Genomic DNA, 15362 nt, shown 5'->3' with positions numbered 1-15362 from the left:
CCTTGGTCGTCTGGGGTGTACTTACAATCTTCTCTGTATCGTTTCAATTTGACCAAAGTGATCCGAAGATCACCTGTTTAATTAAATTACTATATTTATATTGTAAAAACACAAACTTGGTTAAAAGTACCAAAGACCAATAAATCTTTTATTATTTACAAGACAAAGAGGAAATTATGTAGAAAACATATTAGCATTCTAGAAGTTTTTCATTTTAATATTTTATAAAAGAAAAAGGGTCTGCGCACTACAGAAAGATTTACAACAAAGGGAATCCTTAACAATATAGAAATTACTTCAGTACTTATCAAACATGATGAACAAGGACTAGAAAAGTAATAATCTTATATAATGACTTTTTTTATATACTCTATTCAATAGGAGAGTCAGACTCTTGAACCTCTCCTCGCTCGGGAGGTGATCTTTCTCGGTCATGAAATGAAGGACGACGAGAACGATAATATCTTTCATCTCTTGTGTATGATCGGCTTTTTGGTGAAGGAGATCGAGAAATGGAACGTGAATGAGCATGGCGACGAGAGCGATAATATCTTTCATCTCTTGTGTCTGATCGGCTTTTTGGTGAAGGAGATCGAGAAATGGAACGTGAATGAGCATGGCGACGAGGCCGATACGACGAGTAGCTATCATATTCCTTCCTTCTTGAGCGCTCTGAATAACGAGGATTTCGTTCATGTTCATAGTCCCTTTCCACGTCTTCCGAGTATCGGTCTCTTCCACGATAGTACGAATCTCTATGTCTTCGATTGTGAGATCTTCCTGTAGACATAGGACTAATATCTCTTCTACTTTCTAGTCTACCCGTATAAGTTTGATTCTTCCTTTCGTTTCCAAAATAATCATCTCGGCTACGTGAACCTGAAGGCTTATCCTCATCGTGCATCAGAGACTCGAAGTTGTTTTTCTCATGATACCGGTCCTCTTGTTCAGCTTCTTTCCATAATTTTTCACGATATTCTTGTACTAATGGCTCGATCGTTTCTTCCCTCTTTTCTCCCTCTTCCTCTTCTTCTGTCTTTTCTCTCTCTCTTACCTCTTCCTCCGGATACCGAGCTTGTTGGGACTCCGTATGTGCTAGCAACTCTTCTCGAAACAACAACACCTTCGATTCAATTTGCCGCCGACGCTCATGTTTACTAATTTCTGGATTGATTTTTCGTTTCGTTAACGATTTTTCATCAAATTCGTGCATCTTTTTGGTTCCAGTATCATTATATCGCTTTACGTGGGATAAATTACGCATCACATAGCCATTTGTCCCAGACCCACGGGGAGTTTGCAATCCAATTCCATTGTATGACTAAGTATTAGTTAGTGCTTTGCTTCTTTCCCCATTTGGGTGCTTTTCCAACAACCTCCGTTTTTCTCACTTACCATTTTAGGCTGCTTCTAAAATCGTTCGATACAAGTGTATCCTTCCTTAACTTAACCAGGGAATCCTATAAGCAATTCTTTTTATTCGCAAGTACAAAGACTTCAAGTTCTTCAAAACGTGGATTTTGAAGTGCAACCTTTTACGACAGAGTCAAAATTCTTTGTGATATATAATTCCTAGGAAACGTTCTCCCTTTGACAAAGCTATTCTTTATGAATTATTAATAAAAACTTGTCTTCGTTCGCTAATCTTTCCCTTGGTTTACACTCTTAGTTTTATTCCGACTTAACTTGAATTTCTTTGAGGCCCTTCTTGGTACTTGATGAACATGAACATTTATGTACAACGAGATGATGGTAAGTTTTGTAAAAGAACTTTCAGAGCTATGGAAACAATTCTTTGTCTTTCCGTAACTTCGTTACCGGATCTCACTACAATACGCAAGACTATGTTTAACATCGTTATTCCCTTTTCCAGTATAATATATATAATATATGTTTGCAGGAAAAGGAAGAGCGTGTGGATCGTAGAGGAGAAATGTGAATGTTCATTCTTTTCTTTTATTTTTTATCTTTACTAACTAGTCCTAGTTACTCTGGCTGAAATCCATCGGTTTCTTGTCTATATTGAAACCAATGACACTGTGGAGCACTCACCCGGAGAAGAAAATGCAAAGAATGGAAACCTTCAGCCAACATCTTCATCTCTTTTAGGTCTTCGTAGTGGCACGTCGGACCCCGACTCGAACAAGAAACCCGACAAAGAGAATAAGCCTTCCATTTCAAGCTCCGTTCATTCTTCCTTAAAGTCTTCTTCCCTAGCCCCGGAACGATATTCTGCTTTACCAAGTACCGCTCATCAATTATCTAGTGGATCCGAAGACGGGAATCGTACAACCCAGCCTAGTGATCTGTCACCATCAAAGATTGCAACCAATACCAAAAGCATGCAACAAAGCACTCCTATATCCGAAAATGAAATACCATACTCCGTTCGTAGCTCTTCTACCACTGATCATACAGTTCCTCTGAGCCGATCCCCCGCTTCAGTTATCTGGGTACGTGTTAAAAATAAAGAACCTCGATTTCGAAAAGCTTCATACCTCCAAGGTCCTTTTAGTTTATGTGTAAGTGTATGGAATGACTCATTTTGTTCTGAAGAAAATTCTCTTTTAAGCTTTGAACCGCAGGTACAACCATCCTCTAGTTTCTGGGTCTGTATTCCTTATGCGTGCTACTCCAATAAAAACCCGATACACATTGAAGTTGCTAGTCAGGCCATTTTTAGAGATTGCCGTGTTAGTTTTGAATTAGCCATTGCATCCACACAGCAATCCATTCGTGCTATGTCGGCTGCCGATGTGGATACCTTGCATGCGTTCCCATCGCTTCATATTGAACACACCAGTCCTTCTGGTTTATGGAAAATACCTCCCGTTTCTTTTCACGCAGAAAAGTCGCATTTGGTAGTCTTAACTCACGGAATGCACTCTAACATTGGTGCCGACATGGAATATTTGAAAGAGCAGATTATAAAAGCCGCTGAGGAGAAGGGTGAACTTGTAGTCGTACGAGGATACAGAGGGAATTACTGTCAAACAGAGAAAGGTATCCGATGGCTTGGGAAAAGACTCGCTGAATGGCTCCTCGAAATACTTGGTTGGGGAACAAATTCTTTTCCTAGGTATTCTCATATTTCTTTTATCGGGCATTCCTTGGGAGGTCTAGTTCAAACGTATGCAGCAGGATATGTACATGCTAAAACAAAGGGTCGCTTTTTCCAAGCCGTTCATCCTGTTCATTTCGTCACGTTAGCCACTCCTTGGCTCGGAGTTGCAGCTGAACATCCATTTTACGTTGGAAAGGCATTATCTTATGGCATCATTGGTCGTACTGGCCAGGATCTAGCTTTAATGTCTGGGGCTCATCCCATTGAGCGAAGACCATTTTTAGTCGTGATGTCTGATCCCGCTTCTCCTTTTCACCAGGCACTCTCGCTGTTTGAACATCGAACACTTTTTGCCAATACTACAAATGACTACATTGTTCCATATGGTACCAGTGCTATGAAACCTAATTCCTTGGGTCAATTGGATGAAGCTATAGAAAATCGAAAGAACACGTTGTCTGGTTGGTCGCATGATCATCTGGATATCCCTTCTGCCAACAAACCTGCGGGCGCTATGCAGTATCCTAACACTACTTCTGAAGGACATCACCATTCTGGAGATATCCCTGCTTCCGAAGATTCGTCGAAAACAAAGAGCTCTTCATTTTCAAATGCTTTTAAAGCATTAGCAGGACTATTTAGTACACCCTCGTCCCAACATTCCCTCCCTAATGATGCAGCTAATGAATTATCAGCTGTTCAGAATTCAAAAAGCTCAAAGGTAGAAAATAAGCCAGCAGAAGATACGAATGATTTAACCCCGGCTTATTCATATCCTACAAAAAAATCTAAATCCACGAGTACTTTATCAGGAATAGCTAACCGTTTAATTAATACTGTTACGAATTTGCTTATTCCTGCTGTTCCCTCTTCCTTGTATTTTTTAAAGTTCAAGTCTTTAAACGCTATAGTTTCCGATGAAACATGCGAAGCTATGAGCGTTGACAGCCCCGATATTGACCCATGCTTAACGAATGATTGTAATCCATCAAAAATGGCAGAAAATTTCTTACACAATGAAAAGATTATATCTTCTAATTGGCATCGACAACCATGGAGAAAGGTATCCGTCCATTTAGATGGTGATGCTCACAATAGTCTTTTTGTTCGACGGCGATTTCCTAACGCTTACGGTTGGACATCCGTTGGGCACCTAATGGATATTTTATTTCAAAAAAACAATTTGGAAACATATAGCGACAGCATTCAATTCGATGAATTGACAACAGCTGCCTGGTTACCAGAAATTTATGAAGAACATGAGATAATTTAATACATTTATTTATTTTAATTCTACTATGCTTAGAATGCTAATTTGTTTACCGACCAAATTTGCTTAATATGTGTAACGGGTATTAAATTACATTGACTAAACGATATATGCTCTAAATGCAATATAAAATGGCAAAAAAGAAAGTGTCTAGATTCAAGGTAGATAAAGTTTTTTCAAGTACATGGGTATATATCATCGTAGGTAAACTACTTTTGAGCAATAGCAACACTAACGCTTTGGACATCATCATGAGAAATGCTGACAGAGACACTCTTAACACCAGCAGCACTAGCGGCCTCTGCTGCTTCACCATGTAATACAACCTCAGGAGCTCCAGTCGAGGAAACGACAATTTCAATTTCCTTCAATGCACAACCAGCACCCTTGCTAACGACGCCAAGAGACTTGAAAACAGCCTCTTTAGCAGACCAACGACCGGCGAAGCTAGATTGAGGACTAGCTGCAGCCTCACAGTACGAACGCTCGGCATCAGTGAAATTTCTTTCGAGGAAAGTTTCATTTTCCACGTTTATCGATGAAATAAGCTCTACATCAACACCAACGTTCTGGTTTGACTTCGTCATGTTACTAGCCAAAGATTCAATAGCCTTGGTAGTTTCATTGGATTTGGAAATTTCAGCCTCAACCGGAAGGGAAGTAGGGAAAGTATATGATCCGTCCTTACCCTTGACAACACGAGCAAGAGGGTTAAGATATACATCATGTTCTTGGTCAGCGGTATAAGGAGGGGCAGTCTTGGCACGAACAAGGTTATTATAAACCAAAGCGTCGTGAGTATAACGATAAGAAGCCTTGTAACGGTCCAAAGTTTTAGCAACATAACTCTCATAAGTTGACTTATCTAAAGTGGCGTAAAGATAATCAGGGTGAATTGCAATAACCTGACCACCCACTTGCCCGAAACCGAAAGCGCAAACGGAAGCAGCCTTAATACCGTCCGTTTGAATACCCTCACTAGGGAACATAACACGATCGAACTTAGACAAGTATTGATCAATGTTATCAGCGTTACGATTACCAGGAACATAGCCACTGTTAAGAATTTGCAAGACACCATTAAGCATCCAAGCGCCAGCACCACCCTTGCTATGACCAGTAAGGTATTTTTGGAAGACACCATAGACGGCATTACCCTTTGAGCGACCAAGGTGGGTTAATTGACTGTTAATAACATCACATTCATTCTTCTCGTTGGCAACAGTAGAAGTACCATGGAATGAAGCGACACCCAAATCATCAATAGTAAGACCCCAAACAGCCAAAGCACCGCGAAGAGGAGCAATAGTAGGATCACGCTTGTAAAATTCATTGCCAAAAGTATTAAGAGCTTCCTTCTCTTGACGAGCGACTTCTTCCTTGATAACATTAATGCGCTCTGTACGATAAACGTCGACTTCCAGTTCAGGATCTTGAACCTTCATGGCTTCAAGTTCCTCATCCAGATAAAGATATTCGCGCTCAGCCCAATCACCAATTTGTTGACGACGACGCTGGAGTTGACGAGAACGGAATTTAATGTCAAGGAGAGGCAAAGGAACCTTAGAAGCAACCTCACGAGCACCGGTCAAGATACCCTTACCAGGAGCAGGAATTGAGCGACCTTGCTTGTCCATTGCAGTATTAACAAGACCAACGATACCATGAATAGGAACACCCATTTCGATAGCGAGTTTAGCTTGCATGATAATTTGGATACCAGCACCCTGAGATTCCATGAAACCATTACGGGTAGTGGTGGCAGGTCTAGACATTTCTTGAGGTGTACGTCCGCGCTTAGTTTCTTCAGCGGCATTAACAGTTGCACCCATATTAGCAAATTCATATGATCCTTCTTCAGAGAAGTCATCAAAACCACCGCTGATACAGATACGAGCCTTACCGGAAGTAATCAAATCGACAGCTGCATCAACGGATTCAACAGCGGTGGCACAAGCACCAACGGGAGTTTTAATAGGGCCAGAGGCAGAAAGCAAAAGCATGTTGATCCAAGCGTTAGCAGTGTTGATGAAAGATTCTTGCAAAATGTCCTTCTGAACTGGCTTATCGGTCCAACGATCCTTATACATACCACGTAAAGCAGACATACCACCAATACCTGAGCCAATGGTGTTACCAAGCTCGGAGACATGAATGTATTTATAACATTCATAAGGATCGGTAATACCGGAAGAAATAAGAGCTTCAACGGTAGAAACCAAAACGTACAAAGTGGTAGGGTCAACTTGGGAGATAATGTCGTCAGGAATACCGAAACGCTTAGGATCCCAACCTAATGGAATTTGACCAGCTACAAATCTATCAAAACGAAGAGCCTTAGGTACCAACATAGTAGTACCGCGCTTGAAACGGACAGACCAGTCACTGGAGTCAGGAATCTCAAAAATTTCGACGTTGTCGTTGTGACGAAGTTTGAATTCATGAGCAGCTTCCTTAGATGCCTCAAAAGGTTCAAGGTCGTGATCAATGACCACTTCCTGGAGCAATTCCTTTTTATCAGGGTTGTATCCTCTGAAGAGTTCAGGCTCAATAATACGGATACCGCAATGCTCCAAGATGTACTTTTCGTACTTGCCTTTAACGTCTTTATCATCAACAGGCTCGCCAGTCTTGGAATCAATCCAGCCAGAATAAGGTTTACCATTCTTACCAACACCGTTGAAATTCTTGATGAGACCCATAATCCAAGCGATTTCTATGCAACCTTCCAAAGAAAATTCACCATAACATTCCATATCCCATCTAGTACGAGAGTTACCCCATGGTCCAACCTCAGAGAAACCGGTTACAACGGCAACATTTTCTAAATCAACCATATTACGAAGATCAGAAAGATGAGAAAGAGCTTCATATGATTTAAGCTTGGGAAATTCAAACTTGAGGTTAGCTCTGGGCTGAACAGTAGTCTTCTGGTAAATTCTGTCAGAACCAGGACCGTTAGTAATCTTATGGTCGAAAGCAGCCTCAGCAGCCACAGCGCGACGGACTTCAGCCGTTTCCAAAAGCTCCCCACGTAGGCGAGTACTAAGGTCCTTAAGATCAGGAAGAAGCTCAAGACCACCGTTAAGGTTGGCATAAACAGGTTCGGTTTGGCAAAGATCGACAATCTTCTGGGACATCAAACCCAAAATGTTGAAGGCCATCTCAGTTTGAGAGAAGGTACGAACACCGTACTTTTCAATACCTTGAGAAACAATGTTGTTAGGTGCCATCAAACCAGTACCACGAGTCCAGCCAATGACAGCACCACAAATGGTCAAGTAGTTAGCCCAAGACTCAGAATACCAACGGTTGAAAAGAGTTTCCAAGCCAAGCTTAGATTCGGAATAAAGACCGTCATTACCAAATGTACCATGATTAGGAGAAAGAGGAAGGATAACTTGGGCAGGACGAGTGTCCATACCGCGAACTTCCTTTTGTTGTTTGACAGCACCCAATAATCTAAGGATATTAGTAAGCATGATACGGTGAGAGAATTCAGAGCGAGAGTCGATGTTGTCAATTTCGCGACCATTTTCGGGAACAGCAGCAAAAGGAACAATGAAGTCTAAATTCCATCCGAGACCATTCTTTTCATCGTAGATATAATCGACAAGAGCCTCAACATCTTGTTTTGAAGCTTGGTTGAATGGAACGACAATTAAAGCAGAACCGCGACTTCCATGACGAGTAAACATGGATTGATAAAACTCAGTAACCTTGCGAGAAAAGCGAGAAGTGGTAACAACTACCTTAGCACCACCTGCAATAAGACCTTCAACGAGTTGAGCACCAATAGAACCAGCTCCAGCTCCGGTGACAAGAGCATACTTTCCTTGGTAAGTGATACCATTTCTGGCACCATTTTCCAAGACGTCTAAATAAACAGAGGTTAAACTCTTACTGAATTCAAAGGCATCGCTAGATTTTCTCTTGAGATGCAAGAATGGAATAGTTTCCTTTACAGGAGTAGCTTCGTCGGAAGAAGGCAATGGAAGGTTAAGTGCATGAAGAACTTGTCCATAAAGTTGCTTAATTTGCAACTTGGAAGAACGGGACATCTTGTTTTGGTCCTTAATAATGCGGTAGATGTGAGCCAAGTCATTTTGAACCTTAGCGGTATTCTTAGATTCAGCTGGAAGCTTTCCACCCTTGGCCATCTCGGTTACATAGTGGGTAAGCTTACGAACACCAGCTCTGGGTATTTCTTCGTAGTTCAAATTACCACGTTCATCAATAGTAGTTGAGGGTGCCGTAGGGTGATCAACATTCTTATAAACAGGTGGAGACTCTAGTACACCTTTGCAATTGTCAATAAGTTGTTGACCCAAAGTCTTGGCAAGCTGATAAGTCTCGCCATTTTGAGTGGGACAATGATCGATATGGTATTGCATAAATTCAAGTAAAAGGGGATTAGAACGATTCATTATAGATATACAACGAGCGACAATTTCGGTATCAACATGCTTAAGACGACCAAAAATAATATCGAAAAACATTTTAAGAGCATCCTGACGAGCCCAGTTCCAGTCAGAATCGTAAACACGAGCCTTTAAGGAAGAGAAAATGGGAGCAATACCAGAAGCATAAAACTCACCGTGCTCAAGGTTCCAGAGATCCAATTGTGCACGTAAAGCGTCAGAAACAGCTCTCTCGGCAACATTAGCTTTATCGCCGGCACGCAAATCCTTGTTAAGATAGCGAGCAAATAATTCCAATTGTTGGGTGACAAGCATAGTATTTCCCTTCGTAAGCTTCTTGAAAGTTTCTTCATCAATAACGGCTGATGAACCACCAGATGAAGAACCTTGAGTGCTTGGGGCAGAGAGTGTAACACCAGCACGAGAAGCGTATTTTTGAGACACAGAGTCAAGCCAGGCTTTGGCATCTGCCTCTGATGGGAGACGAGAAGCAGGTTCCATTGTCAAACCTAACAAAAGAACTGACTCAGTACGTCCAGTGCCAAGACCAAAACGAGAACTCAAGTAACCGCGAACGGCAGAATTGTTGAAGCCACCGGGCATCTTGGATGAAACCATACGAGAAATCAAGGAGTTTGATTGCTTTCCAAGAGAGCCGCTGAAAGTCATTTGTAAGACACCAGCAAGCTCGTCCAAAGGAACTTCTTCTGGCTTTTCTGGTGTAGCACCAAACTCTTTTTGCAAATCACCTAAGATTTCGTTTTGGAGAGTAGACTTACCGCCAACCAAATCTTTGATAGATTTTTGCAAAGATATTTCTTCAATGCTCTTCTTGAGCTTTTGTGCAACAAGAGAATGGAGAACTTCGACAGCCTTCGGGGGTTCATCAGGCAATTCGACTGCTGGGCCAGAAGCAGCGGCAGGAGCAGGTGCGGGAGCAGGTGCAGCTGCTGGGGCGGCGGCTGGGGCAGGAGCAGCCGCTGGAGCGGCTCCAGTTTCGGCAGGCTTAGCAGGAGCAGGCTCATCGGGCATCTCATCTTCGAAATTGTAGTAAATTTCGCGACCGTCCTTTGCATAACACAAGACTTCACGATTGATACTTAAAGCAGCATCCATATTTTCATATTTCAACTTCAACGTGCGTCTAGCCATACCGGAAAGGGTAGGGCTGGGGCCAATTTCGACCAAACGCTCTGCTGATACGGGAGGGGAGAGGATAACATCTTGAGTCTCAATCCATCGCACAGGAGATGCAAATTGGTAAGCCAGAAGCTCCAGCAATAATGTGTGAGCAAGCTCTTGCTCAACTTCAGGTCTCATTCTAAATTAAAAGTGTTGTTCTAGGAAGGAATAGGGGCAACCGGAAATTGGTTGTTGGTACTGGAGAAATCCAAGTTCAGCACGCGTCCGCGTGGGAATTATAAGGCATCGAGTAACATTCCAGGTAACAATATCGCAAATAAAAGATTTAAGACGATCATGATTGAGATCCGTAAATAAAAAAATTACAAAAAGAATGGTTATTTTTTAGTATATTAGGGATTGAATAGACTATGTGAATTGCTTATTTATTTATTCGACATGGAGCCTCATAAAGAAGCTCACTTTTGTAAGCTTAGGTCTGATTTTTTTCTTGAAATGGGTGGCCAAAACATCTAATTCATTGACTTTCTAATATCTAAAAAGTATTTTCAATAGCATGCTTTGTTTTATAAATAGTCCACTCATCTCTATGTTTGGCACTATTTCATTGAAGCATCTAGAAACGATGCTTATATGATCATAATATATTAACTTTAAAACGATGAGACACAAGGAAAAAGGCATATCCTTAGTAGGTGGCGACAGTCTTACAGTAGACCGAAAATATAAACGACGAAAAGAAAAAAAAAACTCAAGTAGTAATTACCGTGTGGGTGTAGCATCAATTTGAAGAAGCTTAGGTAAACAAAGTCGAATTTTGTTTCTATATAGAGCAGGATTCGATTTCTGAAGTGGATTGCCTTCAAAGTAGACGGTCTCAAGTTTCTCTAATCCACCGAGTTCGTCCTCAATTTCCTGGAACGAATCAAACTCATTGTTACTTGCCCAGAATTCTTGCAAATTTTTCAATCCTTTCAAATGAGAAAGATGCTTAATATAGTTATTAGAGACATCAAGCACTTCTAAGTTTTCCAGAGCTTCAATGCCTTCAAAAGATGTAAGACCGTTGTGTGAAATGTACAACTCACGAAGACAATGAGATAAACAATTTAAATTCTCAAACCTGGTGATTCTATTGGCCTGAATTGATAAAAGAGAAAGTCGCTGAAGGTTTTCCAGGTTTTCCAACTTGGTAATCTTATTTTTACCAAGCCAAAGCTTTTCTATGTTTGTTAACGTGTCTAAGTTTTCAATATTACGAATGTTATTTCCACCCAATTCCAGATTCTCGAGCTTAGTTAATCCCTCCAAGTTTTCGATTTTGCGAATTCGGTTCTGAACGAAATATAAATTTTCTAGCTCTTTCAAATGGTTTACATTTTCAATTTTTTTTATATTATTGAATGACAAATCGAGATTCTTTAGGTGAACTTGCTCGTCCAAGTTTTCAATGTGACGAAGCAGATTGTCGTATAAATCTAATTCCGTAAGAGTCTTTGGTAAACATTCAATTTTCCTTATTTGGTTTTGTCTGAGACATAGACTGTCAAGTTGATGGAATCTTTCGAGTCCTAAGGCTTTAATACTGGTGATTCTCGATTGCACCAAATCAATCACCTACTCAGTTTGGTCGTTAGTAGTCGGAAGTAATAATATAAAAAGAAAAAAAAATACCAAATGGTCATACCTCTATATCATCAGGAAAGTCCTCAAGCAAATCTTCGTCAGCGTCTATCTGCTGAACGTTGAGATCATCATGAATGAGTTGGTCGTTTCCTGAATATGAATTGACATCCATTTTACGAAATACAATTCAAGAGAAATGTAGGATTAGCACTTTCAATATAGTTCTGAACAATTAAAGGCTAGGTTCCTTGAAAAATAAGTGTATCCTTTGGAATATTGACACTTAACGATATCGAAAGTACTTCATTATCCATCCTTTCGCGAATAGTGTCAACTATTTTGATTGTCATGAACTGTTAATTCAGAGATGGAAAAAGAAAATCTACTTGTTTATTTATACTACAAGTTCTATACAAAGGAAAATGCTACATTTTCTTTAGTTAACAGCTGCTGATCGTACAACTAAACATTGAGAGAAGATGTAGTGTGGTTTATTGTTGATAGAATAACGGGATAACCATTATCTCATTGAAATAAAAATAAGGAAAATCTATAATCGTAGCAAAAGAAATGATAGACTAGAAATAGGACATCAAAAGGGAAAAGACAACTAGATCGCTTCGGTTCATCAAGAACTCCCCAGGTTTCACAAGGCTCAAATATAAACGAAGCGTAACCGTTGTTTCTGTACGCAAAGTTTCACATCAATATTGGCTAAAGAGCAATATAAACTTTGGATATATATGAACCTTCAAGACTTTACCTGTCTATGGCTTTTCAATATGAAGAAGTGTTCATTTATCGAGGAATATGAGCAAAAGAACCTTCCGTATCCTTTGCTTCCCATATGAGCTTATCAACGTCAAAGTTACCATGAAATTGCCAACCGTTCTCGTCAATATGGTATAGATTTAAGCTACCACCAGAATAAGCGTCTCTGTGGGTGGCTGCAACAATGGATCGGCGACCAAGGTTCAGAGCATCTTCTTTTGATAAATTCCAATCATAGCCGGAATCAAGAACACCATAAGCAAAGGTAGAACCAGAACCAACAGAAAATACATCTCCCTTAAGACGAGTACCATCACTATCAATGTAATACAATGCTGTACCGCCTTTTCCGGTTCCAGCAAGCATTGTACCCATACTGAGTCCATAACCCTTGTATGAATACATGATGTTGGCCAAGATCTTACTGGCAGCGGAGACGGAAATCAATTCCTTGTTACGGAGTTGGTGGAGACGGCACTCCATACCTAGGACGGTTTGCCAAAACTGACAATCAGCAGCACCACCAGCTAGTGTGCCTAAAAGATATGGATTGATTTCAATAACTTTCTTCACGGTTTGTGAGGCGACCAAAGGACCAGCTGATGCACGGGAATCAACACATACCACAATACCGTGTTGGTAACGAAATGCAAGTGTGGTAGTACCGTGATTCATTTTGATTAAGCAGCTGCGGTTTTGAGTTTCATCAGTTAAACTTCGTAAGTACATAGAAGCTTCAGGAACTGGAACGATGTTAAAATTGTTTTGAAATCTTTCATCCTTTACACATTGGTCCTCATCATTGGAAGCTTTTTCCGTATATTTTGTTAAAATTGAATTCATTTTGTCGACAAGTCAGCCGTTCGCCGTACACTTTGTTATTACGAAACAAGTATGTAGTAGTATAGGCTCTGGTATGGATTGTACACCAAACACTTTCGATACCTACCAGAATAAGGAGTTGTGCTATTCTTCCTTATGAGTCCACAAACTTTCGTTGCAGTTTCCTATATTAATTTTGTTAGACAGAGTTGCGCAACCGAAGAGAGAAATAAATTAAAACCAACTTCCAACTTATGATCATACGGAAACAAGTTGCGTAAAATTCTACGTTTCTAGTTAGAGACCGGTAGAACTAAAGAAAAGCTTGCTTGCGTTAAGACGAAAGAGATTGCTGAATACGGTTTCCGAATCGTGAAAAGGAGAGATATTAGCCGGAAAAGTGACTAAACAGGACGACAACGAGATAGAGAGGATGAAGAGTGCAGCAATTATTGGAGGTACCTCGCATCCAGAACTGTTGCGATTGATTTCGCAACGGTTAGGGATTAAACCCTGTGAGGTGTCGTTGAAACGATTTTCGAATGGTGAAACGAGCGTTGAGATTCATGACTCTGTGCGTGACAAAGATGTTTTCGTTCTTCAAAGTGGTAGCTCTACTGTGAATGACAGTTTGATGGAGTTGCTCATTATAATCAGTGCTTGCAAAGGTGGTTCTGCTAGGAGAATCACAGCTGTCATGCCTTATTTTCCTTATTCCAAGCAGTCAAAAATGAGAAAATATCGTGATGCAATCACCGCCCGAATGGTTGCGAACCTATTGACCGTAGCTGGAGTTGATCATATTATCACTTTAGACTTACATGCATCTCAAATGCAAGGATTTTTCACTCGTCCAGTTGATAACTTGTACGCCGAGCCGAACATTGCCGAATGGATCCGCAGAAATGTTGAGGACTGGCAGGAAGCAGTTGTGGTATCGAAAAGCCCTGGTGGTGCCAAGCGGGTGACCAGTATGGCCGATACGCTAGGCTTAGAATTTGCTTTGTGCAACACGGACAGAAGTAGACGCTCTCATTTCCCCCGTAGTATGGATGAATCTATCATGGAAGAAGAGCATGTTTCTAATAAGCAGTCGGATCATCCACGGATTCACACATCCAAGTACTTATTAGGACATATCGTAGATGACGAGGAAGTTGTCGGTACTCCCGCTAGTAATGTCTCTGAGGATTGTCAATTGGAAAACACTTACTCTCAGGGTGGATGTCCCAGTGATGATGAGGAAGAGGAGAAGATAATGTCAGCTTCTATCTTTACCGAGCGTATGATTACCTTGGTTGGTGATGTTCGCGGTAAAACCACTTTATTGATGGACGATATGATTGAAAACCCTACCACCTTTATCATTGCTGCAGAACATTTGGTAAAACGCTGCGGAGCAAAACGTGTTATCGTAATGGGTTCGCATGGCATTTTCCAAAACAACTGTCTCAGAGACTTAGAAAATTGCAACTATATTGAGCAAATTGTCGTGACAAACACTTATCCCATTAAGCCACAAGCATTAGCACAAAGCACTAAGCTTGCTTTGATTGACATCAGTGGTGTTTTAGCTGAAGCCATTCGCCGTACACATAATGGTGAAAGCATAAGCTTTCTATTTAAAAAAGCCCATTAAGACAACTCCCCTTCTAGAGCTGTAGCCATATAATAAGTTACCTCTTTTTTGCACATATGCCGATACCGAAATGGTTTCTAATGTATGCAATGAAGTTTTTTCTTTGGATAATATAAATATGATTTTTTGTAAAATTACATCTGCAAACCACTTGAGTAGCAATAAACTATTACCCAAAGGGAAGTGCTACTACACCTAAAGTAGTAGCCCCTTAAAACTCGAATGCATACTGAAAGATATCACGGTTCACTCAAAAGCTCAAAATTATCTATTACGGTAGCCAGAACTTTCAATTGCAGAAAGTTGTTACCATACGACTGTCGGTTCAATTCCATGATTTAGAGCTAATAAATTCTCAGGCAAAGATCAATGTACAACAAACCTCATACTTCAGGCAAAATATGTCCGTTGTTTTAATTACTGATTTTTTTGATAATCGTATATATACCTTATACAAATTAAGCTGTCGACATCTGCTCCCGTGGCCAAGCTGGTTAAGGCCTCATGCTTATATGATACTCCTCCGTGGAGGTGTGTTACGTGAAAATCGCGAGTTCGATCCTCGCCGGGAGCAGCTTTTTTTATTTATGAACTTGGGAATTTACG

At 40.6% G+C, this 15362-nt stretch overlaps 6 protein-coding genes and 1 non-coding gene across 7 annotated transcripts; 3 read left to right on the top strand and 4 right to left on the bottom strand.

The window, feature by feature from the left end:
- Positions 1-240: 240 nt before the first annotated feature.
- On the bottom strand, positions 241-1747 carry SOCG_00772 (complexed with Cdc5 protein Cwf21). The gene is made up of 2 exons (XM_013163192.1): positions 1396-1747; positions 241-1321 (listed from the first exon to the last, which is right to left on the bottom strand). Exons 1-2 carry the CDS (start codon positions 1396-1398, stop codon positions 371-373), a joined length of 954 nt encoding a protein of 317 aa, XP_013018646.1. The 5' UTR covers positions 1399-1747; the 3' UTR covers positions 241-370.
- SOCG_00771 (lipase) lies at positions 1725-4337 on the top strand (the record flags this gene model as incomplete). Its single annotated transcript, XM_013163191.1, has 3 exons — positions 1725-1752; positions 1987-2453; positions 2586-4337. 3 exons carry the CDS (start codon positions 1725-1727, stop codon positions 4335-4337), a joined length of 2247 nt encoding a protein of 748 aa, XP_013018645.1.
- Positions 4323-10150, bottom strand: SOCG_00770 (fatty acid synthase alpha subunit Lsd1). The gene has a single exon (XM_013163190.1). It carries the CDS (start codon positions 10073-10075, stop codon positions 4544-4546), a length of 5532 nt encoding a protein of 1843 aa, XP_013018644.1. The 5' UTR covers positions 10076-10150; the 3' UTR covers positions 4323-4543.
- A 115-nt stretch (positions 10151-10265) lies between these two features.
- SOCG_00769 (protein phosphatase regulatory subunit Sds22) lies at positions 10266-11781 on the bottom strand. Its single transcript, XM_013163189.1, has 2 exons — positions 11586-11781; positions 10266-11515 (listed from the first exon to the last, which is right to left on the bottom strand). The coding sequence occupies exons 1-2, from the start codon at positions 11694-11696 to the stop codon at positions 10661-10663; spliced, it is 966 nt and encodes a 321-aa protein (XP_013018643.1). The 5' UTR covers positions 11697-11781; the 3' UTR covers positions 10266-10660.
- Positions 11782-11885: 104 nt separating this feature from the next.
- On the bottom strand, positions 11886-15317 carry SOCG_00768 (20S proteasome component beta 5). Its single transcript, XM_013163188.1, has one exon. The coding sequence runs from the start codon at positions 13136-13138 to the stop codon at positions 12323-12325; it is 816 nt and encodes a 271-aa protein (XP_013018642.1). The 5' UTR covers positions 13139-15317; the 3' UTR covers positions 11886-12322.
- Positions 13309-14891, top strand: SOCG_00767 (ribose-phosphate pyrophosphokinase). Its single transcript, XM_013163187.1, has one exon. The coding sequence runs from the start codon at positions 13551-13553 to the stop codon at positions 14754-14756; it is 1206 nt and encodes a 401-aa protein (XP_013018641.1). The 5' UTR covers positions 13309-13550; the 3' UTR covers positions 14757-14891.
- Positions 15232-15330, top strand: SOCG_16307. Its single transcript has one exon. It is a non-coding gene; the product is annotated as a tRNA-Ile (tRNA).
- The last annotated feature ends 32 nt before the right edge of the window (positions 15331-15362 follow it).

This window comes from Schizosaccharomyces octosporus (genome assembly GCF_000150505.1).
Source record: "Schizosaccharomyces octosporus yFS286 unplaced genomic scaffold supercont6.2, whole genome shotgun sequence".
NCBI classification, from domain to species: domain Eukaryota; kingdom Fungi; phylum Ascomycota; class Schizosaccharomycetes; order Schizosaccharomycetales; family Schizosaccharomycetaceae; genus Schizosaccharomyces; species Schizosaccharomyces octosporus.
The sequence above is the reverse complement of the archived record's forward strand: the minus strand, read 5'-3'. Positions and strand labels throughout refer to the sequence as shown.

What these genes read in the sequence shown, in the direction of transcription:
- SOCG_00768 (XM_013163188.1), bottom strand. Translation starts at nt 13,138, where the DNA reads ATGAATTCAATTTTAACAAAATATACGGAAAAAGCTTCCAATGATGAG.
- SOCG_00770 (XM_013163190.1), bottom strand. Translation starts at nt 10,075, where the DNA reads ATGAGACCTGAAGTTGAGCAAGAGCTTGCTCACACATTATTGCTGGAG.
- SOCG_00767 (XM_013163187.1), top strand. Translation starts at nt 13,551, where the DNA reads ATGAAGAGTGCAGCAATTATTGGAGGTACCTCGCATCCAGAACTGTTG.
- SOCG_00769 (XM_013163189.1), bottom strand. Translation starts at nt 11,696, where the DNA reads ATGGATGTCAATTCATATTCAGGAAACGACCAACTCATTCATGATGAT. An exon ending in ACTTTCCTGATGATATAGAG is followed by an intron (nt 11,516 to 11,585) that starts GTATGACCATTT and finishes CAAACTGAGTAG; the next exon opens with GTGATTGATTTGGTGCAATC.